General features: G+C 51.0%; 9 protein-coding genes across 9 annotated transcripts; 5 read left to right on the top strand and 4 right to left on the bottom strand.

Annotated features, from left to right (window-relative positions):
* Nucleotides 1–2,253: 2,253 nt before the first annotated feature.
* COCVIDRAFT_87818 (hypothetical protein) lies at nt 2,254–4,000 on the top strand (the record flags this gene model as incomplete). The annotated part of the gene is made up of 2 exons (XM_014705462.1): nt 2,254–2,600; nt 2,650–4,000. 2 exons carry the CDS (start codon nt 2,254–2,256, stop codon nt 3,998–4,000), a joined length of 1,698 nt encoding a protein of 565 aa, XP_014560948.1.
* A 649-nt stretch (nt 4,001–4,649) lies between these two features.
* COCVIDRAFT_87792 (hypothetical protein) lies at nt 4,650–6,077 on the top strand (the record flags this gene model as incomplete). Its single annotated transcript, XM_014705461.1, has 1 exon — nt 4,650–6,077. One exon carries the CDS (start codon nt 4,650–4,652, stop codon nt 6,075–6,077), a length of 1,428 nt encoding a protein of 475 aa, XP_014560947.1.
* Nucleotides 6,078–6,797: 720 nt separating this feature from the next.
* On the bottom strand, nt 6,798–7,046 carry COCVIDRAFT_33958 (hypothetical protein; the record flags this gene model as incomplete). The annotated part of the gene is made up of 2 exons (XM_014705460.1): nt 6,798–6,878; nt 6,942–7,046. 2 exons carry the CDS (start codon nt 7,044–7,046, stop codon nt 6,798–6,800), a joined length of 186 nt encoding a protein of 61 aa, XP_014560946.1.
* A 2,970-nt stretch (nt 7,047–10,016) lies between these two features.
* On the top strand, nt 10,017–12,021 carry COCVIDRAFT_22896 (hypothetical protein; the record flags this gene model as incomplete). The annotated part of the gene is made up of 2 exons (XM_014705429.1): nt 10,017–10,639; nt 10,692–12,021. 2 exons carry the CDS (start codon nt 10,017–10,019, stop codon nt 12,019–12,021), a joined length of 1,953 nt encoding a protein of 650 aa, XP_014560915.1.
* Nucleotides 12,022–19,622: 7,601 nt separating this feature from the next.
* COCVIDRAFT_22894 (hypothetical protein) lies at nt 19,623–20,479 on the top strand (the record flags this gene model as incomplete). Its single annotated transcript, XM_014705428.1, has 2 exons — nt 19,623–19,955; nt 20,018–20,479. The coding sequence occupies 2 exons, from the start codon at nt 19,623–19,625 to the stop codon at nt 20,477–20,479; spliced, it is 795 nt and encodes a 264-aa protein (XP_014560914.1).
* Nucleotides 20,480–21,826: 1,347 nt separating this feature from the next.
* COCVIDRAFT_33953 (hypothetical protein) lies at nt 21,827–23,454 on the bottom strand (the record flags this gene model as incomplete). The annotated part of the gene is made up of 5 exons (XM_014705459.1): nt 21,827–22,262; nt 22,333–22,715; nt 22,833–23,110; nt 23,167–23,305; nt 23,362–23,454. The coding sequence occupies 5 exons, from the start codon at nt 23,452–23,454 to the stop codon at nt 21,827–21,829; spliced, it is 1,329 nt and encodes a 442-aa protein (XP_014560945.1).
* On the bottom strand, nt 23,451–23,813 carry COCVIDRAFT_87991 (hypothetical protein; the record flags this gene model as incomplete). Its single annotated transcript, XM_014705458.1, has 1 exon — nt 23,451–23,813. A coding segment is annotated over one exon (363 nt), but the record flags the coding sequence as incomplete, so codon positions are not given.
* Nucleotides 23,814–25,197: 1,384 nt separating this feature from the next.
* On the top strand, nt 25,198–25,356 carry COCVIDRAFT_87842 (hypothetical protein; the record flags this gene model as incomplete). Its single annotated transcript, XM_014705457.1, has 1 exon — nt 25,198–25,356. A coding segment is annotated over one exon (159 nt), but the record flags the coding sequence as incomplete, so codon positions are not given.
* A 1,652-nt stretch (nt 25,357–27,008) lies between these two features.
* COCVIDRAFT_87911 (hypothetical protein) lies at nt 27,009–27,581 on the bottom strand (the record flags this gene model as incomplete). Its single annotated transcript, XM_014705456.1, has 1 exon — nt 27,009–27,581. One exon carries the CDS (start codon nt 27,579–27,581, stop codon nt 27,009–27,011), a length of 573 nt encoding a protein of 190 aa, XP_014560942.1.
* Between the last annotated feature and the right edge of the window lie 65 nt (nt 27,582–27,646).

The following is a 27,646-nucleotide window of genomic DNA, read 5'->3' as shown; positions in this document are numbered from 1 at the left end:
CGCACGCGCTGTCTGCAGTCGCATTTGCAGTGCTTGCTGCTATTTGCTTGTGGGCGAGTGACGGAAGGTGCTCACGTGCCAGCCCCAAGCATGGGCGGTTTCACATGTGAAAGACGGGCCCAACGCGCTTAGCAGTACGGCTATGTCTTCACATGACGCCATGGCATATTGTGCACACATGACGCTGTTGAAATAGATTTTGCTGCACGCCTGGTCTTGGACGAGATACGTTGGGTGTTTGTATGTGTACTATTGTGTATTTGGGTTGATTTTGATGCTTGGGCGTGATTTGGCAGGTACGCGTGGATTGTGCCTGCCCGTGGTTTCGTCCACCAGGCACGAGGTGCACGTCCCCCTGCGTAGATCACCATCTCGCCTGTCACCTGCTTTGCATGTCCGGTGCTTATGTATACATAGTACATGTACACATGAATGTACTATATGTATGTAGTATGTATACTTAGCACTGTGTAAGCTATGTTCATGCACTAATACCAGACGGGTTGAGGGATTTTGGGCAAGTTATTCCTCATCCGACAGCAGACCCCCGCCTTGCCACGACGGCTGCCGGTGTGGGCGCTGATACGTCGACGGCAATGGCAGCAATCGCAATCGTCTGTGAAAGGAAGGTGCGGATAGAGAGGCACAACAACACTCACACTCAGGGGGAAGTCACCCTGAACCGTCAGCACTGCCAACTCGCGCGGGGTTCTCAGGCACCCCAAGAGCTCGTCAACGACAGACAGCGAGATTCGGTGCCCGGGGCTCCGATCGCGGTTCATCAAGTTTATCTATTCCATCGTCGGTAGTACTTTATTCCTCTCTTTCCCTGGCTCGGGCGATTATTACAGCCGACAGAAGGCCCGCGCCGGGGCAGGAGGAGAGTTCAGTTGGTCCGTCAGGGTCTCATTCATCGTCGCATCAGGCAGGCGCACAGGCCAGCCCTTCCCTCCCACGCGACTGCCCAGCGATGGAGGTGGGGTGGGGGGGTAAACGAGACGAGAGGGGCCTCACGCAACAAGCACAAGCGCCTTCGCCGCAGCCACCGCCGTCGCCGTCGCCATCACCCTCCCGGCTTCTCTGCGCAGATGCGCCACGCGTAGCCATAGCCAACCCGCAATGACAACACGACTTGCTGATGCGATAATGCGCACACTCACGCTCCCCCCCCCCATCAGCCATCCAACCGCCCGGCACACCCCGATCCCGGCCCTCGGATCTTGTCGTGGTCCAGCTCTCTCCCAAGCCTCTGTGCCGCCAATGTAGGTTGCTGCGACTATGTCCTCTACCCCAATTGGCGCTGCGGCCGCGCCTGAGAGCCAATACTCCATCGAGCCCCCAACCCGTCACCGCCCGCTGCCTCCAGGTCGGAGGCGTGTTTGACCCCCCGCCTCCACGTCAGCCTGCCCCAGTCGTCCATCTGCATTGTCTGCAGACGGAGCCTACAAGCGCCATGGCGCCCTCGTCGTACCCAGTAGCTGTAGCAGTACTTAGCACCATGCAGGTGGCCTCCGGGGTGATGTGATATAAACGACCGACACCACGGCCCTTGACTTCGGGGCAACTCGACCACACGACAAAACCCGGACACGACACGAGACAAGACGGCCGTTGACTGCACCAACACGTCCCAACCCGCTCCCAGCCTCTCGCCTCGCATGCCATCCCACTGATCCCCGACACGCCAAACCCATGCCTATCAGCACTCGCCGGGATCTGGATCCAAACTCGGTGGGGGAACATTGGCACCGCACGGCATCAGGCAGTGTGCGCGCTTTCAACCACAGACGCGGGCTGTAGTGATTTTGTGGCGTGCCTCCGAATCCTGGCCAAGTTCTGCCGTTGCGATAACGACCCACTCACTTGCACTGCGCCTGCTTGGGTTATCACGCACACCTCCGACCCTCAGCCCCGTCACCTGCCGCCCTGCTGCTGTTGCTGCTGCTGCCTCTCCTTCCTCTTCATCCTCGTCTGCCATTCTGCTGCCCATCGTCTACGTCTTCAGCATTGCCCAACCACCGCCTTTGGCCTGGCACTCACTCACTCACTCGCAACATACCCGCTCCGCGCTCCCGGGACCTCGGTACTCCACCAACATCACCCCAATACCGAAATGGTCAATGCGCCTTCAGCCCACACTCCCGCATCCGTCACCGCCATCGCTCTCGCCCACAATCGATACTGAGCACGCGACCTCCAAACAGCTCCCCCCTCTGCGGAGGCGAGAGTCTGTGAGGACTGCTCCACAGCATCATGATAATACCGCGCAATTTGTACAGCCCTTCTGCCCCAGAGCCCCGGACTCGCCTGACCAACAATCCCACGCTCTTGTATAGCTGGTGGTGCACCATTTTCTCCGCTGTCATCATAGGCGTCCGCTTGTCCGGCCGCTACATTCGCAATGAACGCCTGTTCCGCGAAGACAAGGTCATGGCGCTCAGCATCTTTCCCCTCTTTGCGCGCATGGGCTTTGTGCACGTTGTCTTGATCTACGGCACAAACAATGTCGATATTACCAACTTGACAGACCCAGTTCGAATTCATCATCGAGAAATTGGCTCGCGCATGGTCCTTGCAGCCAGGATCTTCTACGCGCTATTGTACGTATCGCCAACCTTTTCATCCATAGCATAACTAATGCCTCTATAGCATCTGGTTGGCCAAGTTCACTGTTTCAGAGTTCCTCAAGCGCTTGACAGAGCGCTTCTGGAAAAAGGGATACGAATGGGGACTGCGCGGTATTCGCATATTCCTCGTCGTTACCTTTTTCATGGTTCTAATTGCTACCTTTACTGAGTGTCGTCCAATCACTCACTACTGGCAAGTCATTCCCGATCCGGGTCCGCAGTGTCGTCAGGGTTACGCCCAGCTCCTCACTATGGGCATTGCTGATATCGTCACCGATATTCTCCTGATTGCCTTTCCGATTCCTATTATCGTTCGCTCAGGCATGCCTTTGAAGCGCAAGATCTCACTAGTGGCACTGTTCTCTCTATCGCTTGGTCTCATCATCGTCACCGGGGCTCGCATGCCTCTAGTCATTGAGAAGAAGGGCCTTCAGCAATTCCGTACTGTGTTTGCCTCTTCTGAAATCCTGGCTGCAGCCATCGTATCCAACGCAATCATCCTAGGATCATTCCTTCGCGATCGAGGTGTCAAGAAACCAAAATTCAAGGCGCCCTCGACTACTGACAGCACCGAGCGTAGAGGGTCATCGCGTCGCTTCACAGACCAGCCCCGCAGCAGCGATGAAGACCTTGCACGATCACTGGGTTATAGGACCAAGCCCGAGCTCTTGGAAAAAACGCCAAGCGTACCCAGACCGGCTCCAGTGGCGAACCTTGACCTCTTGCAGTCTTCAAGGCAGTCTGGCCCTTTTGCAAACACCAACTGGAAATTTCCAGACGAAGAGGGTAGTGTATCACATGGTGACGACCGCTCGCACTCGGGGGTTGATGACATCCGAGACCCAATGCCCAGTCCCCGCGGCGGCAGACGGGTATCGTGGTTTGATGTGGGCGGTCTACTGGAACAACCAGGAGCAACCCCTTCACCCACAGACTCTGTGGTTGCTCACGATTTCGCGACGCAACCCAGAAGAGGCTCCCGAGCTTCAAACTCAATCATGTCGGCCGGGCGAGCGTTTCTTCCACAAGGTCGACGAAACTCCCGGCTCTCTCAGCATTCCGAGGACCTCGAAATGTCGTGCCGGCCGAACCAACAGCTGCAGGACCTGGGTGGTCTGCTGCCTAGACACCGTGAGCAGGAAGAATCCCTGTCCACTCCAACTTCAAATCCCAGCCCTTCAGTCGCTCCTCGGTACGCGCCTATACACCGCACATCGACACGCTCAACACGAACGAGTTATGATGTGCCTTCTCTACAAGATCCTGGAGGCTTGCTTTCATCCGCACCCTCTGCTACCTCCCTTCAGCGTACCACTACAAATCAGAGCCGTGATGCGCCTGCGTTGCAGGATGCTGGTGGATTGCTTGGGTGATAACCTCCATTTCTCTTATCCTTAATGTTCCTCTTGTTTGATACCCCGGCCTCAGCGGCCTTTTCATTTGCATAGCCTGCACATTGCTTTATTGTTTCCATGACTGCTTGAAGGTTTCTTTTTTTTTCCACATGTTCGATATCCCTCTTACTCGGACTGGTGTTTATGGGTCTACGATTGATGGGTTATGACGGCTTCACAGGCGCTACCTCGTGTGTCAGGAATGGACTACGAGTGGGAGTCTCGGTTTGGAGGGGAGTCACAAGGCTCGTGTACAATAATCGTATTACATAGTCACCGCTGCGAGTTGCATCGAGCTGGCAGCCCACTGGCCTATAAATGGATCTAATATGCATCTTCGGCACTTTGGTCTCCATACCTGCAGCATGCTATACTTAACGTGACACGACATGGGTCTGCGCTAAGGCGCGAAATCCACGACGATTACCGAAGCCAGGGTTCAACTCTAAACGCCGCCTAATAAACTTTAACGCCCGAGTAGCGTTCGGGTACTTTGGCCATGTCTTGGCTCGTCAACGGCACGGAAAAAGTAGTAAATGGCCTGAGCTCGTGCCACTAGCAATACAAGCTTTCCACAATCACTCACTTACACCGTTGTCGTCTACAACTGTGCTGCGCTTCATCAGAAATGAACAATGATGCACCTACACTCCAAGAGATAATCCAACTAACCCGTCAGGAACTTGTTACCCCGCAAAAGTCTGACCCCATCCGCGAATGTGGACGTGCTGCACTCGCACTTCTTCCCGAGGATCCTGAGCTCGGCTTGAAGCTTGCGTATCAGAAACTGCACGATGTTCCTTACAAAGAAGTGAAGACTTGTTGGCGGAGATTGTATACAGACGCGACTCTATGGAAGGTGCTAAAGCGGGTAGATGGCAGAACAGAGGAACAGCGACAAGGCACGACAGAGAGCGACTGGATTGATGAGGTTGTGAAATCGTTAGATATGGCCCTCATACTTGCTGGTGCACCTTCCAGAGAAGAGCTGGTGGAACTATGGTTTGCAGCATTGAGAGCTGATTTGGATCGGGTGTACCCAACCAACGGCATAAGCTCGGAACGCCCCTCAAAGCGACAAAAGCTATCCTTGTCCTGTCAATCCTCGCCAATCCCAGAAAGGTTTCCTGTAGAGCTTCCCAATCCGGAACCAGTCCTGTCACATCCTTTGCAACGAACGAAAGAACTCAGTCTGGAAGCTTTTCAAAGGAAAGTTGGCTCGACGGAAACCCACACACCGTGCATAATCAAGGATGCAATACAACATTGGCCTGCACTCAGCGAGCGACCATGGGCGAATCCAGACTATCTTCTGAGACAGACTCTCGGTGGAAGAAGACTAATCCCAGTCGAGGTAGGAAAAAGCTACACCGCCGAAGGCTGGGGTCAACGCATCATTACCTTCCGTGAATTCATGGAAACCTACATGCTCCACAATCCAAACAACCCCCTCCATCCACCACAAGACTCAACCGCAAACTCAGTCGGCTACCTCGCCCAACACGACCTCTTCGCCCAAATCCCCTCCTTACGCCTCGACATCACCATCCCAGACTACTGCTACACCGACCCCGCCCCATCCCCCCACCTCACCCACATCAAGCCCGTGCCTAAACTAGAAGAACCCCTGCTAAACGCTTGGTTTGGACCCGCCGGTACCGTATCTCCTTTACACACAGACCCTTACCACAATATCCTCGCGCAGGTCGTAGGATACAAGTACGTACGCCTCTACGCTCCGAGCGAAACGCAGCGTCTGTACCCGAGGAGCGTGGATGAGTGTGGGGTGGATATGAGTAATACGAGTGAGATTGATCTGGATGAGGCGATGGAGGTTTTTCCCAGGTTATCTTGGTTTGAGAAGCCTGTGATGGGGGTCGCGCTGGATGATGAAGAGAAAAAGAAAAAGTTCCGACAACGTTTTCCCGGATTTCAAGATGCGGTGTTTGTAGAGGGGATACTGGGGCCGGGCGAGTGCTTGTATCTTCCTGTGGGGTGGTGGCATTATGTGAGGAGTCTTACGCCAAGTTTTAGTGTGAGTTTTTGGTTTAACTAGAGCGTTGTTTGATGTTGGGGGGGGAGGGGTTTGATGTCGAACGTAGTTTGGAAATGTTTCTTTCTCTTGCTAAATGATGGTTGCGTTATGTGATGATTTACTTTTTCCGTTTGGTGGTGTTGTACCTGGATATATGGATCTGGGGAGATTGAACTGAGTATGTCGTATAGCTGATCGTCACCTCCCCTATCTTCAAGATGAACTCTTGCGGAGCTACATAAGTTTATATGTCATCATTTACTTTATAAACGTTACTGTGGCTTCTCTAGCTCAAGGGGGGAAAGCAGTACTTTGTCGGATACTCTTTATTTTTCTTCGCATTCTGATTAGTTGGTCTCGAGGTAGAGAGGACCTTGTTATGTAAGAGTGGGATTTTGGGATAGTAGGCTGAAACATCTGCTTTTGTTCGGAGGTACTTGAAGCATGATAGTTTTAAGTGGTTAGATGGTTTATTTCGAAGAGTAAGCTGCTCTCGCTTGCCATGTACGTTGTTCTTTAATCTGCGCAAGTCACTTTAAGAAGGAAGGTTCATGTTGAGCTGTTGAAAGGGCTAGCAAATAAAGTCGATTTTCTTTTCTAGTAGTATTTGGAAGCTAGCGAGTGCCATGTCCATCTTCCCAGAGAAGAATTGTCCCTAGACTAGAAATGGTGGAATGAGTGCTACCGACATTTATTCAGAATTATGTTGCTAGCTACGCAAATAGGAGTTCAGCTCTATTTTTAGCAGCAGAACTCTGGTGCCGTGTTGGTACCACCTCTGGCACAAGCAGCGTTTGGGCAAGCAGTTCGGCAAGCTCCAAACTATTGAAGATGAAAGGTCAGTCCGAGTCTTTGTAGAAGAACAACATTTTTGAACTTGCTTACCGCAGTATAGCAGGCCCGCTTGTCGAGACTCTTAGGTTGAGCTTCAGGAACTGCGACAGCAGATGCTGTGGCAACAGCAGCAAGAAGAATGATGAAGTACTTCATTGTGGAGTTTTGTTGTGGTTGGTTGGGTTTGATTGTGAGCGGATAGATGTCAGAGCAGATGATATGGAATAGGGTAGAAGGCAAGCACTGGACCAGTTTATATAGCGTAGAGCGTTGGTTATTCATTAGTAATTTCCAAACTAATGATCTGTGTCAGAGAGGGGTTATTCGACGACGAGAAAAGTGGCATGATGATTATGCTCGGCTATCCTGGTACATAATCAGTAGTATCATCGAAGTATTGGGATGAAAACCCGTTCGAGATTGGATAAGTGGGTCTCAACAAGACTGTCATAGGCTAACTCCCCCCACTCATGGAAGATCATGAAAGTAATAAACTCAATTGAATTTCGAGTCCCTATATGACCAGTGATGTGAAATTCATTGGTGAACAGCTCACGCACCGGAGCTTATGCGAAACAGTAGTGTAATGCGTACGCGTATTTCTTGTGATTCGGAAGATCAAGTATACATGATAGATTTGAGAAGAAGTTAGCACTCCATAGTCTGAGACCTCGTTCTCTTAAAAAAAAGGAACACCACTACAAACGACAGAGATTAGATGGAGAGCTTAATAACGACATATCCACAGTGATTGCGGTTAGATAAAACAAGACTATCATGGATTTATTGTTTGTGTATCCAGTCTCGAATGATCGGATGCATGAAAATCCGGGGAAGTGGGGAACTGTACGAAATGGAACAGACGGAAGATCTAACGTTGCATCCTACAGTGCCTACGATGGCCCCCGCCAGCGGTAATTATGTTGTCTACGTCACCTCGTGTTCGGAGCACCCCCTAACCTTGAAGGCGATGATTTTGGACCAAACAAGTACAGTGCACGTAATCATACTTCCATATAAGCCTTCTAAGATTGTAGTGAGCATATTGTATTCTAATTCGTGGAAATTAATGTCAATACGATAAACTTTATGAACGAGGCACTTAGATGAAATCTAGGAAGTGCGTATTGCCACGATGCCACGACCGACTGAAAACCATGATTATCATAGAACATCACAATATGACCACACTGGTGAATGCGATTTTTGATAAGCAGTTTACCTACAGTCTATCAGTCCTACCTGCTGGAGTGCGGCAGCGTCCACGGAGCCGCCAGGAAGGCCCGCTCGCCTCGTCAAGTGCTTACTCTGCTTACTTCTTCCGGCCGAGACATGCCGTCATCTACGGCACACAAAGTTCCCGGCTTACCTCTCTTTCTTTCCACCGAGCCTATTGTATTAAGAGGCGGGTGCAGTAGCCACGGGAGCAGATGCTGACACTCCGCTACGGCTCACACAAACAGCTTTACCTAGAGAAATTTCCGGTGCGAGTGATTTTATGCCGCTCTTACTCTTAATTACCGTAAAACTTTCGTTCTTACTAATGCCAGTACGTCCAGTGAAATCAGAGGGAAAAACTTAGAATCCTTGCGGTTGAACCGCTACCAACGATTTAGGCTGCCGTAGAGCGGGGCGAAGTATGTACAGGAAGTGCTACAAGCAACGAGTATATGAACATTTCCAAGAATGTGCTCAGATATTAGTTGCGCGAAATTCTTTACAACCCTTCTTCGCCTTTGCTAGCTAATACTCGACAGACAGAAACGACAAGATAGGCTTTACCATGTTTACATCTCATGAGAATAAGGTGTCTTTCTCCAAGCTAAGTCTCCAGAATAAAGTTTCGAAGAATCCTGACGTATGAGCGCGGGTGCGCGGCTAGGGCCGGTTCGCCGTCGTCTTCCGTCTAATAAACCTAGTAATCTGAGCTCCGTTTGGGAAACGGTGCCAGAAACAGCTAGCCCTTCTCTATCGAAGCTCTAAACTCAAAACGGTGACAAAGAGGAGACAGAATCCTTACGCTTATTGGGGCCTGTTTGCTTCTTAAGTCTTCTAAGAGCCGATTATATCGCACTTCTTCGTGCACCAAAATCCCTCTGGGGACCGATCGTAACATGGAGTTGAAGCTGCGAGCGGTATAAGAGATCTTGTAAAGATGTTTGCTCATTCGAACTTGATAGCTGCCTGTCTCGACAACAATGATTGGTTCTAATAATTGATGCGGCAAGAATGAAGGAATCGGTTGCTAATATGGCTGTACGAAATGCAGCTCGTGATGCCTTGAGCCATATTTTAGCGATTCATGCACATGTTAACAACGTAATCAAGTACAACCAATTAGTGAGTTGTCAATTGGTACATTATTTCGGTCTTCGCAGAGAGTTATAGTATGTCACTTGGTATATTATGGTTAATCCAAAACGGAATTGTTTTGGCCCGTTAGTCCCGTTCTCGCGATGGTTCCACGAATCTCATTCTCCTATTTATGTGGTAAGATGACAAACACATCTATAAGGGTGACTGCTCTGCATCATGTCACACATTGACGGTCATGTCTAAAGATTGAATATCTCTGTGCATATAAAGACGGAATCCTATGATAGAAAAACGCGATATTTTCTAGCGATGAGGTAGAGAAGAGTTATGGGTGTGTATTGGGGTTGTGCTCACTTCATCACTAAGGTCACGTGGATAAGAGCTAAGCTCACGATTAGATCTTACGAAAGATTGCTTTACGTGACCTTCCCCTCTTTCATACAATCCACGCAGCCTCTCCTTAGCTGGCACTAACACTGAAAAAGGAGAAGAACGATATGTGTTCCATCTATCCCAACCCACCGCTGTCACTCGAAAGATAGCATTGTGTTGCGTCTTATTTTGGCCCCCGATGATCGTTAGGCCTCCACTCCAGTGTGCTGGCGCCTTGTTTCCGTCCGAAGATGTCTGATTGGCTAGTCACCGATCTCAAACATGTAGCGTAACCGCTCAAGAAGAGCCAGTTTGGTGGCTTGTGCCATTATCTATTTAAAATACATCTAGCAGTACATAACGGCAGGGTGCCCTGATTTCTCACTCCGCACCTGCCCCTCGCGCCTTCCGTTGTCCGGTTTCGCGTAAAAGCCGACAATGGCCTCACAGAACGCTACCTCGTACACTGCGGTTCCCAGAAGGAATTCCGATAGCCGTTTCTCTTTCGAAGACGTTCCATCCGAAACACCATCTGGACACCATCAGGGCTATGGACATCCACCTACACGGGGAAGTATCAGCGAGGAAGATGACTCGCATCCTCACATGAATAAACCGACTTCCGTGGCACAAGTCGTTCCGTTTACCAGCGACCACCAGAGCAATGGAGGTACAGTGCAGCTTGTAGAATGGAAGATATCTCCCTACACGCCGATCTCGATGGTTGCCCTCTTCATTTCCGGAGTAGCAGTGGCAATCGGCCACCATCTTTTCTACTTGCGCTTCGACAGTAGTCCTGTGCGAGGAATAGATGAAGACTACACCTCCCAAGTCTGGATCATCCGGTACGGAACGGCATTTGCGTTTGTCACAAAGACACTACTAGCGGGTGCGATTATCGTAGCATACAAGCAGCACATGTGGATCAACCTCCGGCACAAGGCCAATTCAGTGTCTACGATTGATGCGGTTTTTGCAGCTACTCACGATCTTTTATCTTTTCTTCACCCTTCCTTCTGGACCAGAGCAAAGATTCCAGCACTCATGGCATTGATTGCATGGTAAGTACTCCAACTCGTATACTCAGAAGCGTAATATCAACATATCGAATAGGTGTCTACCCCTCGCTGCTCTCATTCCGCCTTCCACTCTCACTGTAGCTGGCGCTCAGCTTGTCAGCGAGCGATTCACAAAAGTCCCAACCCTCAACCTCAACGGCACCACACTGTACAGAAGTGATGGTATTGGTGAAGGCACTTCACCCCTACTCCACCGCTTGACCATCGCCATGGCCACAAGCATGCAAATCCTTCCTATGCGCCGCACCCTCCCCATCAACGCAACCTACGACTACTCCTTCGACGCCCCATCCCTAAAATGTACCCCCGCAACAGGTGACCATCTCCAGAACTTCACTACCGTCCGCAAAGAAGCTATCCGCCAAATCCTCGATTTAGCCAGCCAATACAGCTCCCTCGATGCTGACATGCGCTACCTATCCTTTTCTGCCGACACCACAGGCCCCCCGCTCTCGAGCTCCGATAACGTAACTACCTACGTAACCAAATGCATCGCACGTGAAAGATTTGGAGACTGCGGCGCCAACTCGAACATTCCTACTTTCTTCATGCAAATGGGCAACGAAACTATAACCTGCACCACACACAATACAAACTTCACCGTGCTGTTTGGTGATTTTGGGGGGCAAGACACTCAACCTGTCACCTACGTCTCGCACGAATTCAAAGAACCGCTGAATACAGAAGTAACGGGCCTAATGTTTAAAGCCCTCTCCACCATCCTCAACGGCTTCTTCGGTGTCTTCACCGGAGGCGGCGCAGCCGGCGGTTACTTTTCTGGCAGATCAATGATACCCGACACCGCGCTTCTCGAGCTTCTCCAGCAGAACTTCCCCGAGCTACGCAATACCGTGCCACAGGAAGCCTGGATGTCGCAGCGTAAGAATACCACTCTCGCGGCTATAATCGAAGAGCTCTCGCGGAACCAGACGCTCAGTCTCTTCAGTAATGAGAGACTATGGGAAACGGACGAGGCGAAGAAGGCAGAGGTGCCGGTTCGGTATTTTAATTTTTACAGTGTGTATGAGTATACACCGCGGAATCTGTGGGTCGCGTATGGGACTGCGATTGCGTGTTCGTTTGCCGCGGTGCTCCTGGGGCTCAGAGCCCTGTGGGTGAATGGCGTGTGTCACGATAATTCTTTTTCGGCGGTTATGGCGGCCACACGGAGTAGGTATCTCGATCGGCTTACACGGGGTCATTCGCTGGGGGCTACACCCATGGGCGAGAAGATTCTTAAGGCGAGGCTGCGGTTTGGGGTCCTAGAGCCAGAGGATGAGGTTGCGGCCAAGGGCATGAATAGGGCCGGGTTTGGCACCGAGGATAGCGTTACGACGTTGAAGAAGGGACAGGTTGTTTATTAAGTTTTGTCGTTGTGTACACACCACTTGGCTATATAGATAGAGCGATATGATTATATGAATCAAACATGTCCTTGTATACGCCCGTTAAATATGCTAACCATATAGTAATACACATACGACATTGCAACTATGCTATGCTTTCATTTTAGAAACCCCCGTCTTCTTTCTCATTCGGGAAATACCCCGTATACATACACATTTCTTTCCTTGCTACTCTGCAAATGGACAAAAGCATTAACTGTCCTGAAGATGAAGGACGAAGAAATGACAATCAGTGAAACAAAAGGAAAAGAAAACGACAGTTGATGCGTCGTACGTCCTACGCCCCCATTAAATCTTCATATACGTACACTTGATAAGGCAGCAAATGATGCTACTCTACTCTGCAGCAGCTGGTGCTCCACCGCCAGCTCCACCACGTCCACCTCGCGCTCTCTTTCCACCACGTGTAGCGCCCTCGCTATCATCTTCTGCATTCCGCTTCTGGCCACGGCCGGCCTGGGCAGCCTGACCAGCAGGTTGGAAGCCAGCAGCTCCGGGGTTGAGTCCTCGGCCTGGTGAGGCTTGATTCTGGTTCTGCTGGCCGGCATTGCCGCGGCCACGACCACCGCCTCGACCGCCACCACGACCAATCTGTGAAGCACCTGCACCTGCAGCTTGGGTTGGGAGTTGGGTTTGCGGCTGCTGTTGGTTCATCTGCTGGCCTCGTCCACGGCCGCCAGGTAGCGGGATGCCTGTGCCGCCACCACGGGGAATGTTCGATTGAAGGGCACCGCGGATGGCTTGTGGACCGGTTCCCACGCCATCACCACGACCGCGACCCTGTTGCTGTTGACCTTGATTTTGTGCTACAAAGCCTGGTTGAGGCAGACCCCGACCCATTTGGTTTGCGCCTTGCATGAACGGGTTGGTAGCGTTACCTTGGCCGACAGACTGAAGGAATGGGTTCGATTGGTGAGGTACTTGAAATCCAGAGTTGTTGTCAGCCCCATTGGCTTGAGGAGTGTTATTCACCGACGGTGCTGCCTGCTGTTGCTGCACCGGCGTCGCACCGGCCTGTGATGGCGTTGATGAATTTGGTGCCTGGTTTGGAAGCTGAGCTTGTGTGAGGTTTGGCTTCGCAGGAGTAGCTGGTTGTGCGCCAGCCTTGTTGTCAGGCTTGGGCTTTTGGGTCATTGCAATCGCATAAACCTTTGCAACCTCCTCGGTTGGTGTTTCCTTTGCAGCCGTCTCGACGTAGCTGAACCTGGCTCGTACGAGCATGAGCTGCGAGTCTTTGACTCTCGACTTCATCTCGTACGTCTTGTTCATGCTTGTCTCCTTCTCCTGCAGCTTCACCTTGAGCTTCTCTTCCCAGGCAGCGTTGATTGCGTTGACATCTTCGCTCGAGGCAGCTTGCTTCGCCTGCTCTGGCTCCTGCTTCACACCTGTGATGCCGTCGATAGCCTTTTGCGTGTTGATTTGTTCAATCTCTTGACGCAGTTTAGCAATCGTCTCGTCTCTAGAAGTCGTTGCCTTTTTGAGGTTGTTTTGAATTTGCGCCTTGACAACTCTGAGTGCCCCAGTGTTAGTTCTGAACCATTGAGCAAGCTGGCTGTCCGTCACTCTGGGTCTTGGGAGATCCTCTGTATGAATCATGCCTTCAGGCAAAGGCTCTGTTGATGCCTCGGCAGTCTCCTTAGGAGTGGCCATCTGTTTCTCTTGCTGAAGTCGTTCGAGTTCGGCCTCATGAGCGCCCTTCAATCTGGCAAGCTCTGCGTCAGTCTCTGCTCTGATTGCTGAGACGCGCTCGTTGGCCTTCTTCCTCAGATTCTCGAGGTTACCCTCCTTCTTAGCAATGACGCCTTCACGACCATTGAGTGAGGCCTCAAGTTCCTTAAGTTGGGCTTCACGCTGGTCAAGCGAGGCCTTGATTGCAGCAATCTCGTCGCTATCTTGAGAAGTTTCCGCATTGGCATTAGCCGCAGAAGAACGCTCGTTGGATTGCGCGGTAGCGAGCTGTGCCTTGAGATCATCAATCTCTTGCACCTTCGCGGCAAGCTCTTCCTTAAGTTTTTCGATCTCCGCACGCGAAGCGGAATCATCACTAGGCTCAGCTGGTACTGTAGTTGGTGCAGTTTGTGGGTCTTGAGGTTGAGCTTGTGCTTGTGCTTGCGAGAACTGCTGGCGAAGCTCATCAATGGTTGTGCTCTTCTCAGCCTGTAGAAACGTCAGTATTGGGTCTTTGCTATATAAATCAGGGCAACTCACGGTTTCCTTCTGGAGCCTCTCAAGGCTGTCGATCTGGGCTGACAATTGGGCTTGCAGGTGAGACAACTGGTCAGTGGCAGCAGATCGGCTGCTCTCAGCTTCGGCAGCCTTGTGTTGAGCTTCCTCGAGTTGCTTTTGCAGTGTCGAGATTTGTTGTGCCAAAGCGGTAGAATCCCCTTCACTGACCTGGCCTTCTTCGCCTGCATCTGCGTTTCCAATTGACTGTAAGGATGCGTTTGCTTGAGCGATGGCTTCGTCGCGAGCTGCCTTGACTGCCTCGAGCTCTTGCTGGACAGCTCCGAGTTGCGCGCGTGCTTGCTCCAGCTCTTTCTCCAGTGTTGCTATCCGCTCTTGCGCTTGACCAGCATCCGTACCTGCTGTCTGTGCACTGGCGAGCTGTTGCTTGAGAGTCTCAAGTTCTTGCTTCAAGTTCTCAACTGACTTCTGAGCTTCGTCTCGCTCGGCAGCAATAGCCTTCATCTCCTCGTTCTTCTTGCCCATGCGCTCGTTATGGATCTTCTGGAACCTGTCCCTTGCGAACTTGACTTCGGCGTCCTTTTCACTCACTGCCTTCTCTAGTTTAGCAGTGAGATCGGTAATCTGCTCGTTAAGTCCAGAGGCTTGCTGCAATGCCTGATCACGCTCAGCTTTGTGGTCCTCGATCTGTTTCTTGAGATCCTCAAGTTCCTTGGGATCGATGCGGTCGTATCGTTGGAGTACGTCCTGGTGGCGCTTCTGCCAACGATCACGATCTTCTTCAACAGCCTTGAGGTGACCGGCCTTGAGCTCGAGCTCTCCTTCGAGTTCGGAAACACGAACCTGCAGTGGTTCAAGCTCACTTTGAAGAGCCTCCAATGCCTTAGCCTTTTCAGCAAACGAATTCTGCAAACGAGTATTCTCGCTTCGCAGCGTCGCGTTGCTTTCGCGGTAGACATTGAGCTCCTCAAGGTTTTTGTTAAGGTGGGCGAGACTGGAGTTGCTCTGTGAACCAGAAGCCTTGGCTTGTTCTTCCAGCAGCTTTTCCCGAGTCTGGTCGAGTTGAGTTTGGGCGTGGGTCAGTTGTTGCTCCAGTCGCTTCGATTCCTGGACCTTGAGGTTCAGTTGTACTTCTAGAATCTCCTTCTCGCGGCGGAGATAGGTTTCGATATCCTGAAGATTGCTTGAGCCTGATTCGGTAGTGCCCACATCGCCGGCTGCTGCCACAGCACCACGTTCGTTCTTCAAGCTGTTGATCTGCTCCTTATATTCGTCGAACTGCTTGAGCAATGTTTGGTTGTACTGCTTCAGGTCGTCGTGACGACGTTTGGCTTCTGCAATCTGCTCTTCATATCGCGCTTCCGTCGACTTCCAGTGCTCTTGGCTCTGCTCCAATGTCGTACGTGCCGCTTCAGCTTGAGTCTTGAACTCCGTAATCTCGGTCTGTAGTTGGTTGTGCTGTTCCCGTAGTTCACGTAGTCTCTCCATGCTTTCAGCGTGCTTCTGGAATTCGTGCTCGTAGTCCTTTTGGGCGCGCTCGGCGATATCGGCCTGTGTCTTGACATACTGCATCTGGTTTTCAGCCTCAGCCTTGTAATCGGCAACATCGTTCTTGAGTCTTGTGATCTCTGACTCGAGTGCTTCCTTCTCTTGTCGGAGTACCAAAGTATCCTGCTCGTGCTGTCCTCGGAGTTGCGTAAGCTCGGTGCTGCTAGTGGCAAGCTCAGAAGAGATATCTTCAACGCGCTGCTGCAAATCGCTAATGATAGCATCCTTCTCCTGCTGTGCCAAGTTGATCTGCTCTTGGAGTTTCTCATGGGCCTCTACAAAGTTCTGCAGTCGGTTTTCTGCATCTTGTGCAATCTCCTGGAAACCGGCAATTTGAGCAGTGACAGCTTCCAGGTCTTCCTCCTTGCGTTCAATCTTGCGTTTGAGTTCTGCAACTTCTGCAGTAAGCTCTTCTTCACGATTGACTGATTCCTCTTCGTTTGAGCCGTTGGTCTGCGAAGCAGATCGTGGTTGGAGAGCCTGTACACGCTCTTCAGCCAGTTGAAGTTGGTTTTGGAGATCCTTGACACGCTGCTCGAGTTGTTGACGAGTCGAGTCGGCAGTCGCAGACTTGAGCTCAGCACTGTTGCGAGCGGCGATAAGATCGTCAATCCTTCGCTGTGCTTCGGTGCGCTCGTAGTCCCGCATTTGGATAACCTTTTTGTGCTCCGCAATCTCATCCTCCAGTTTGCGTTCGGTAGTCTGCAGGTCAGCTCGAAGCTTGTCGACTGTGTTTTGAAGTTCGCGTCGGCTTTCGGCAGTGGCCAATTCAGCTTCATTACGCAAACTTTGAATCGAGGAAACCATGTTGCTCAGGCGGTCACGTTCGGTAACCAATTCTTGGTTCCTCTCCTTGAGGCGCGCTTCGATTGTTGCAGACATCTGCTGGGATGCCTTGAGCTGAACCATCTCACCCTGTAGGCTCTGGAGACGGGCTTCAGCCTCGGCCGCATTTTGAGTAGCCTTGACAAGCCTATCATCCTGCTGGGCCATGGTCGCCTGGACCTTGTTGTAGCGCTCCTGGAGGGAGTCCTTCTCTGATTGGAGCAGCTTGATGCTACCCTCGAGACGAGCATACCTGTCCTGCTCACGTCGCACTTGTGACTCGAATCGGAGCTTCTCACTCTGAAGCTGGGAGTTATCCTTGGTCAACGTATCGACTTGTGACTTAAGTGTGGCACGGTCGGTAGCACTCTCCTCCTTCAGCAAGTCAATATGAGATTGGAGATCCTTGATAAGCTTGCTGTATTCCGGAATCTCACGAGACTGAGAGCCGTTCTCGAGCTGCAAGAAGCCTCCTGTCGCTGGTACCGACTGTGCGAAGATGGAGGTTGACTGTGAGTGAGAAGGCAACTGGCCACGACCACTCACGATGCGACTGTACATGTCGCGCTCTGTCTTCAGAGTCTGTGAGCGTACATGGAGAGATTTGATCTCTTCCTCCTTCTCGGCGACCACGGAGCGTAGGCGACCAAGCTCCTCAATGTCCTTTTGGTACTGTTCGGAAGCCATGCGAGCCTCTTGCTTCTCCTGTTCGTCACCTACTTGTCGAATGGTACGTAAAAGTTCGGCATTCTGTTGTTGAATCTCGACTACGTTCTTATACAGCACAAGATGCTTGGTGATCATGTTGTGTGTCGGCGAATCGTCGGGCAATAGGTCGTCCGGTAATTCGTTCTTGTTAACGGTCTCGAGGATAAACTTTTGCTGATCTTCGGGGAGGCTGGCGACGCCGTTCTCTTCGGCTTCACGTCGCCATAGAAGCGAGCGCAACTGGATCGTCGTGTCCTGAACTTGACGCTGAAGTAGCGCGCACTCGTTCTGGACACCCTCAAGATCACCCAGTGCCTTGCGAGAGTCCCGTTGAGCTGCCTCGCGCTCGGCGATGGCCTCTTCAAGAAGAGTAGAAATGTCGTTGTTCTGCTCGATGAGTGCGTCGTTTTGACGACGAAGCTCATCGAACTCAGGCTGCCGTCGTTCGAGTTCTTGAAGCATCTCGTTGAGAATGCTGCTCTGCTCCTCGTGCTTTTCCCGGACTTTACGGAGCTCCTTCTTGAGATCGTTGTTTTCAATCAGCAACTGGGTCTTGGAAGCGTCAGCTCGGAGTTGGGAACCGCCAGGAGAGAAAACGGCGGGTGATGCAGCCCTGCCCGGTGTGCTGAAGCCTCCGTTCATGCTCATACCATGACGAGGCGTTGCAGGGACGCGAACCGAGCTTCGAAGGTCAGAGTTGTCACTCTTGAGAGTCTCGACAAGCGTCTCCAGCTCGGCCGTGCGGGCTTCGGCTTCAGCAGCCCTATTGCGTTCGAGCTCAACATCGGCCTGTAGCTGGCCAATCTCGTTAGCAGCATCTTCCTGGATGCGTTCGCTGTCAGCCTGCAGTTGCTCCAGGCGCTTTTTGGTCATCTCATTGTTCTGCTGGTGCAAAGCCGCCAGTCGTCGGGCGCCGTCGAGTTCGATGCGGAAGTTGGCCTCGGCTGTCGATGCGGCATTCTCAAGTTCCTCGATGCGCAGGCGGTCCTCCTCGGCCTTGTTCTTGAGTTCGTCAATGTGCTGTCGGAGGAGGGTCTCGGCGCGGCGTAGGGTATCGATCGTCTCGGAGGCATCGGCAATGTCGCGCTGAAGCTGGGCGATTTGGGCGTTCTTCTCCTTGCGGTACTTGCTGTGGTCGTCGGAGCGGGTCTTGAGTTCAGTGGTATACCAGTCGTTGTTGCTCCGCAGCTGCTCAATCTCCTGCTGCAGGTTGGCCTCGCGGAACTTGACGTTGGTGGCATCGCTCTCGAGCGACTGGTTCTTCTGCTCCAGGGCAGACGCCTGTTTGCGCAGCTCTAACCACTTCTCGTGCAGCTCAGACAGCTCCTTGGCCAGGCGGTCGTGTGCAGCCGTCTTAGCTTCGTGCATGGCCATTGCATCGCGGTTATGGGCCTCGAGTGTCTTGATGCGCGATTCCAGCGCCTGTGTCTCGGACGAGGAGCTGCTGGTTGCGGCCTGCAGGTTGTGCAGCGCCGTCTCTGCCTCTCGTCTCGCATGTTCTGCACACACAATGTCAGCGGAGGTGACGCCGAACTGGCTGTAAAACATCATACCTTCATGGGCGAGCTTCTCCTTCAGCTCATCAGCCTCTTTCTGGGCCTTCTCTGCTGTGGCCTTCAAGCTTCGCGCGCGTTGCTCGCCGGCCTGTACAGCGGCCTCAAGTTCGACATCAATGCGGATCTTCTCCGACTGGAGGTCATCATAGGCGCGCGCCTTGGCTTCGATCTGAGTGAGCAATGTTTGGACAAGCTCTACGGTGGGTTCAGATATGAGCGACTGCAGCGTCGTCTCGGGGACGGAATACGACGCGGCCAGGTAGCCAACGTCGAATGTTGTGGCCGCCATGGTGTATGTTGTGGTTTATTGCACGTCTCGGCGCATTATCGACAGCAGTCCTAGGGTGGTGGACAAGAACTGCAGACAAACGAGAGACGGCGATGGGGATGTTTGACGCGAACAAGAAACAGCGCCTTGTTCTCCAAAGTCGCGAGCCAGCAGTGCTTTGACGACAAGGCGGCGCATGGGCCAGGGGCTAGTGCTGCGTGCGCTCATGCCCTTGTCTTCCTTTGTCTCCGCTGCCTAGGCCTTCACCTTTACCTTCGCCTTGCACCCACTCGCACCCACATACACGCCCACGCTCACTTCAATACACCTTCGACTCTGCCCTAATCGCTGTGCGACTCTTTAGCTAGACGCTGCACACTCAGCCCTCATTCACGCCACTGACCTGTCAACCAACCCTTCGCCTTTTCCATCCATCAACCTTCATCTACCCGTGTCGCCCTTCTACAGCCATGTCTTTCCTTAAAGCGAACTCGTCATCTGCAGCCAATGCGCCCTCGCCGACGCCATCAACCTCTTCTGCAAGTGGCTCCAAGCGCAAGCGTCCTGCTGATGGCGCGCCTCCAGTCGTCTACTCGCAGCCGCAGGACACAGGCACCGGCGAGCACGTCTTCACCCGCCTCACCTATGTCAACGATTTTCTACGCGAGCGCAAGGACAAGTGGCACAGTTTCGAAGATATTATGGAGTACCTCAACATCCCGCCTGGTCACATTCAGCGCCAGCAGCTGCGCCAGCTAATGCGTGCCGACAACCAAGGCAACAGGATTTCATGGGACTCGCAGGTTCGTAGTGCATGTGGACATAATGTCTTCTGTTGATACTGACCTTGCATCTTTGCATATAGAACGAGAGGTACAAGTACAAGAGCAAGCTGGATATTCACAACCGGGCCCAGCTCAAGGGCCACTTCCAGACGCAGAAGTCGGCCTTGGGCTTGCAGATCAAGGACTTGAAGGACGGCTGGTCCAATGTGGCCGAAGACATTACCAAGATGGAGGAGAAGAACGAGGTGTTGGTGCGACGAGCCAAGGACGGTGTTCCCAAGACGGTCTGGGCCAATGACCCTTCTCTCATGCTACCCATGGACCCGGTATTTGCAAAGACGTGGCATTCGGTCCAGGTCCCCGACAACCCAGAGGAACTGCGCAAGGTGCTTTTGGCCAACAAGATGACGGCCGCTACCCAGGCAAAGGTCATTGTTGCTGCCCCGACGACAAAAAAGAAGAAGGGTCCTCGCCGTGGTGGCAAGCAGACAAATACGCACATGATTGGTATTCTGAAGGATTTCTCTGGCATGAGAAAGTAGACTGTTTGATTTTGCATAGCGCGGCGTTTGGTTTCCTCTTTACCTGATCATACAGAACGGCCTCTCACGAAGTTTGGTCTGCTTTTCGCTGAACTTGTACATTACACATATGGTAGGTTTCATTGGGTAAGCGTATTGTAGACCGAACACAAGAAATTGGTGTTTAATTGAAAACTATAAGACTATGAGAACTGCATATCAATCTAAGATGTCTATTACCCAAAATCACAACACCACCGCAACTCCATTTGCTAAAGGGTTCCCAAGAGCTCTTGCTAATGCGACACCCACATCTAGTTCTGTAGGCAGCCGTGTCTACTCTAGATGTTCTTATTCTATTCGATCCGGCGCAAGCTACACAGCCAGCGCTCCGTGTTCAATGTCATCTACTTCATGTGCCCATTAGTACTATCCTTGCACTATGCAAAGTGAAAAATACCTTGATTATTTCCAGAGGGGGGTCCTCCATAACTGAACTCTACAAGCGCGAGTACAACAAAGCACAGAACCATGACAGAATAAACTACCCATCCTTGTATCGTACCTAGACTCTCTGGGGTGTACGCTTTGGCAAATGAAAGTATTGTCGAAATATTCATAAGTAACATATAGTTACGGACCATCTTCTTCACTGCTCTGCAGATCGCACGTGCAACTCTCTTGACAAACTGCAGGCATCCGTTCCAACCATAGCGACTATTTGCCTCAATAACAGCCATTATATCTGCTTGTCTATCCACGATTCTTATATATCGCTACCTGGTATACCAAATTCCGCCGTTGTTGAAAGAAGATTTGGTGGAAAGAGGCTCTAGCCCTCCCTTTTATCCCCCTTCAATTGCTTTGGATATGTAATCCAAATCATGCCAAGAATGTGTCCCGACCATACACCCTCGGCCAAATACAGTTAGTACGTGTGTTGGCTCAATCAGGCAAGCGCGCTTCTGATTTCGCCTCCTTCTATGCAGCTTCGCTGCAGCATGGTGGCTCAGCCAACCAATCCACTCTCCCACATGGCCTTGACCGGTCCTACGTCATCGCTTAGAATCGGGGATGGGAGAAAAGGTAGCGGTGTAGGGGTGGATAGTGGTTGTATGAGTATTGATTGGATCGCAACACGTTGGAAGTTTTGCACAGCCAGCCTAGACTTTCTCCCACCTGTTTAACCTGGATCCATCCGCGAAACCATTACAATGACGTCAACCTTCTTGTAAGAAAAAACACATGAACGAAACTTCCGTAGACCGAGTCGAAATATAATTCGTAAAAAATCAAGGTATAAGGTCCAAAATATACAGCTTTTGCATGTCATACACATAATCCATATCACTGGCTTTTTCTTAACCGTCATACCATCTTCCCCTCCGCCCTTGTACTCCCCATATCAGCCAGCATAACCCTCTCATCCTCCTCCTTCAAATTTTCCCTACTTTCCGCCGGCGTCTCCACAATCGTCGTGTACACCTCCGTCTCCAGCCCAAACCTCCCACCAGACGCCAGACTGATAGGTTTCGAGTCCCTCGGCGGACCCTGCGAGACGCGATTCGGCAGCGCAGGCCCGTCCTCGTACAAATTATACCGCGAGTTCTGCTGTGTTGAGGCAAAGCAGCGGGGGAAGATGAGGGTGAGGAAGCGGCGGAGGGCAGGCATGCAAACGCAGAAGACGCCGACGAAGGCTTCGAGGGTGGACCAGTAGGCGGTAGGGACGTAGTCCCAGGTTGGGTTTGAGGATTTTTTGAAGATGACGAGGGATTGCAGGCGGAGAATGGCGACGATTAGTGTACTATTTTGCTCTTATTAGCCATCTCCGACTTACGCATAGGTATACTGGAGAGGGGAAGAAAGGGACTAACAAAACGCCAACACTAAACATGGCAATGATGTAAAGCTTATTCCGCAAACTCATTGCTAGCTTCAGTAACTCGGGAATCGGGAGTGCGAGCACTAGAATCTCAATCACAATGTTGACGGCTGCGGCCGAGGCGGCGAAGATGTGGAAGTTGATGCAGGTCCCTTTGTGTTGGCCGTCCCAGTTCGTCCATATGTAGTCGATGGGCGTGCAGTTGAAGAAGGTGACAGCGGTGAAGATGATGCCGTAGGCCACACACAGCGCCATTACGACGTAGGCGCGCCGGCGAAACTCGGTACTGGGAAAGATACGGAGGCAGCAGGCGACAAACGACATTTTCGTCAGGGGGAGCACGACCGAGTACGATATCTCGGCTATCCATGTATACTTGACATGTCAGCTACCAGTATTTAACGTTTTCCTCCTCAATTCTTGTCCATCTTTGGGCGCCCCCTTTAATAGGGCAAAGAGGGTTTTGAGGAAACAAAACTGAGCTTCACATACTTTCATGATTAGAGTAATGTTCTCGGGAGTGACGGTCCATGTGTCTCTTCCGTTTCCGGCATCTAAATTCAAGAATTGCATTACGCCTAGTGGAATGGCGCTGATGAAGGCGAGCACGGCGAAAAAGTCATCGAGAGCAAAGCCTTTGCCTACGATATAGCACCGCGCTGCAACGGAGAATAGCGCGGCGCCGCCAGAGACCCCAGTTATGATTGGGGAGATGTATGTTCTGTCACGGATGGGGCGGTCGCAAATGGTTGCTGTGGTGTTTTGGGCAACTGTGGGTTTTGTTAGTGTGTTGTTGGAGTGGGCGGTGGGGTTTCCTTGAACAAACCCAAAGCTTCTCTGACAGTGCATGATGACTTGATGCATTTATTGGTAGTATCGAGGTATTTCTGGTCTGCGCATATGCAGGTTACATCTGCTGGCGTGCAGGTAGTCTGTGTGGTGATACTCGATTCGTAGCATTCCGTCTTTGTCCCCGATTTAGTACTTGGCGGCTACTCAGATAGACAAAGATGTCACTTACTGCGCATGCTGGCATCTGCTGTTGACACGACACTGTCCAAACGAGCAATATGAAGACAACGCAAACATATTTCAGGATCCCATGAGGCTTCATAACCAGTACTTATTTGCCGAAGTGGTCAGGTCGGCTGACTGACGAGATGTTGTAACATGGAATACTCGTGACGAGCTTGGAATCGACCGCAAGAGCAAGAGATCAATCAAACAGAACAAACCAGGTAGCCTTTCGCTACAATTACATAGGAAAGGGTTTTGTTCGTGTGGAGCCAAAACCGCGTCCCACAAATAGATTGACATATGACTAGAGGCAGACCTCCATGGGCATCCCTGTTCACCCCATGTTCCATTTGTGAAATTGAGATTCCAAGGGGCTGCAAGTACCTGGCAGTTTACCAGCTTCCGCTGTCTAATCCTTGTCGATTTCTCAGCGATACGAGGCGTACATGCATGGTCTACTTGTCAGATGAGGCGCCTTAGCATGTACCTTAGTGACTTGGCACGAGTCTGTTCCGCCCCCGAACTATCACTCATTGCGAGCACTAATATAATGTCACTTCAGCACATTATTGCTGCTTGTTTTGCCTCGAACATGTCGCCAGTCGTAGATGGGTTTCAGCTGTTGAAAGAGATGGTGGGCGACGCTGAGTCGCCATTTGCCAATGCCTGGCAACTCTAGCTTTTATGCCTTTCGTAAGCATGCAGCCTAGCACCCCTACGGCTCTTCATTCCATGGGACTAGGCCGAACTATAAAGACCTTGCCGTCGTTGTTTTTTTCGCTCAAAGCCCAGACTTCGGTCTAAGTCCTTGTGGCTTGCGTGATATCGGATGAATGTGGGGGCGGCCCGAGTCGAACAACAATAAGTTCGGCAACAATGTCTCCTGCTACATTCATCCAACCATGAATCGCATCCTCATCAACAGCGAATCATTTTATCTTTGGAAAGGGGTTGAACAGGAAAAGTGTCCCATACCTGACTTGCCGGCAAAGGCATCCGGCTTATCTTTTAAGGCACCCTGAGCTCTGTACGAAATTATTGCGACTACTTCCCTGCTCAACTACATGCGTGCATGGGGATATACCGAAGAACGCCCGCCTTTGTGCCAATCACCGTCCGTGACCTGGTCAGTCGGGAGGCAGCATATCCGCCGTTGCGGTATCCGCGATTCGCTAACCACCTTAATCCATCTTACTATTACACAGTGCATGTACACAATAGGAACAGTCTACTTCGGCAGTTTTCCCACGTGTTCATCTGACGAATCAGAAATGAGGATTTCATCTCACTAGTAGTGTTGACCAATGGCAGATGAGGTACCTGCGATGCACGTAATGTTAGTTAAACAAGTCTTGGCTGGGCCCAAACATCTGTCACAATATGCGCTTTGCCCTCCAAGTGAACTCTTATCATAAGTCAAGCACTCTTTGCATAATATGTCAGTATGGATGTCTCTGCGTATGCAGCATATAGAGTGTCATGTTCATGGAGAACGATCCTAACACGGTGATCTGGAGTATACCTGATTTATAATCCCTATTGATATCCATCCCAGATCGGAGCGAAGCTAACTCTTTTGAGACCAAGGGCTATGGTTCTTGGTCTTTAGGTTGACGGGGGGATGTTCGGCAACCTTCATCCACAAGAAGGGCCGATACAGCTGTGCGTAAGAACCATACACTGAGAGAGATGCGTGCATACGTACTACACAGTACATATTGGGTTTCTTTTCGCTTGGCGCGACCCTTAATTGAACGGGTCCACTTAGAAAGAAGCTTATGGGTTGAGCCGACGGTCGCATCGTCGAGAGTCGAGAGTCCAGCGGTGGTATTTGTCCGTGAACGACATCTCTCTTACCAGATCTGCATTGCCGTGGTTCTTGGAAACGTGTCGATTCACTCACCCCAACCAATTGCCAATGGAGGTCTTCCATACATCGTTGAGGCGGTGCCAGCACTGTAGTAGCGTTGAACGAGAAAGTCCGAGGGCGGGCCCATAACGTCCAGAACACATTCTTGCCTAATCTGTGGTTTTTATAATCAATCGCACTCGCAATGTAGCCGAAGCAGGCTGGGCACCGGAGATATGGCTACAAAGAGCCCAGTTCGGCGATGTAGATCAACGATTGTTTGGTCCTGAACAAGAATGGACTTCGTGCTTCTTCTCCTACTAGCGTTATCTCTCTCGTCTCGGTAGCTTGTGCGAGAATACCATAAACGGCAGATACGTCATTTTCTTACAGCGCCGTTTGTGCCACTCAGCAATGTGGAAACTAGATGCGTGAGTAAGGCAGTACTTAGCTACGAGGGACGCGAGCTAACGATATCTGGCTAGCGTATAATAGTAGACCAAGCTAATCGAATGCGGTGCTCAGCTCGGCTTATTATGGAACAAAATCGTTGTTCTCAAATATGCAGATCCCCCCACACACAAAGTTGAACCATAGAACTTCAATTTATTGTACCGAACGAGATCTAATATCATTTGTGCAATAGGCCCTTGCTGCTGAAGATCTGATAGCCTTGAGCCGTTTGTATCTTCAAGTACTAAGACTGAGGTGTCTGGAGAACATGATTCTCATAACCAGAATCGTGTTTCCTATGCGAATCCATATGACTTCAGCTACTTGCGGAGTAACATCGGAAATATCTCTTAGCTGAACACAGCAAAGCATCCCCTGCACCTTCAAAGAATAGCATATAAGAGGAGATAGGTCGAACTGAAACAAGAACGCAAAAGGCATTGTAATATGGTAGGCGGAATCAGGCATTCTATATGTCTAGATTACGCAACGTAGTGTCAAATATTGCAAAAGCAATGGAAGCTATTTGGAACGGCAAAGCGTAAGCGTAGTTTCATCTGTATGCCAATCCACACAGCTCAGAGGACTTTTAGGTAATCCAGACGTCTGGCGCGCTGATGCGACAGTCGTACGGTTCATCGAAAGATTATTCGGCATCACCTGGCCCTTGTTACGGGCTGAAGAATACCCATCGTACGGTTTATCGAAAGATTGTTTGATATTACTGGGTCCTTCTTACGTAATGACGATAACCTCAATTGGTGGTCGTATGCATCATTACAAGAGATGTGTTTCTGCGTACCAGAGGATCATACATACTGCTGGGCAGGCAATCTCTAAAAAGTTATTGGACATTACCGTATCGGCAGATCTGGGCATGTTGGATCATCCAACGCTCTTCTTAGCGAGGTAACACTGCATTAACCTACCTAGATCTTCATAAACACTACTTTTGAGTATGCCCTAGCCGTTTTAGTGGTCGTCGCAGTGTACGTTATTGAGAAGCTATGTCATTCGACGACTCTGTCGAATAAAATATACTGGAGCGGGATAACTGTTAAATCCTCATGTTATTAGTGGTAAATTAGACGATTGTGGTCTGTGATGGCAGGAATTCTTTAGCTTGTAGTTCATGTACTGATGAATTTGACCAAGTGCTGTGGCTTGGATATTGAACTTTGGAATATACCAAACACAACATTCAATATCCAGCACATTCAACTCAAGGTAGCTCAGCAATCACACATCAAACAACTCGTGCAAATGGTAGCGATGTGCTTACTCATCACGCCTCCATGCTATAGCCTTCAGTTAGACCAATTTACTTCTAAAGCCGACAAACCTTCCCTCTACAACCTTCCAGATACAACTTTATAATCAACGATCAACTCCATGTCATTGTCTCTGACGATGATGGCTCGAACAGTACCTTTGCCACTGTCGAAAGATTCAATAAGGCGAGATGAGAGACCCTCCTGGTCGAGAACAGGGAGACCTTGCTTGACATCACCACCCTCGGTCATGACGACGACGCGACCGTCCTCGCGGATGTCGAGAACACGGTACTGCTTGAAGACAGGACCAAGCATATTCTGGACAACGACAGAGGGGGCAGGGTTGGAGATGAAGCTAGAATCCTCATGGAGCTGCTTGGTGAAGAGATCAACACCGAGGTAGCGGTGCTGGCCAGTCTGGGAGGAGGTGGTGATGCGGATGACCTGGCAAGGGCGGCCCTGAAGGATCAGGAGATCACCAATACGAATGTGGTGGCAGGGGATGGTGATGGTGTTACTTGTGGAAGTCTCCAGGCCGACGTACTCAGATTCGGCACCAAATCTGTAGACAGCGCTGCTACTAGGGAAGTTACGCACGGGAATCGTGATGGTGTTGGCTTGCTGAGATGACTCGTGGCTATCATCCATGGACAAGCCACTGCTGGATCGGCTATTTTGGCTGGAGACTCCCTCATCTCTTTTAGCCTCAACTT

This window comes from Bipolaris victoriae (genome assembly GCF_000527765.1).
Source record: "Bipolaris victoriae FI3 unplaced genomic scaffold scaffold_8, whole genome shotgun sequence".
NCBI lineage: Eukaryota > Fungi > Ascomycota > Dothideomycetes > Pleosporales > Pleosporaceae > Bipolaris > Bipolaris victoriae.
This window is presented reverse-complemented; position numbering and strand designations above follow the sequence as displayed.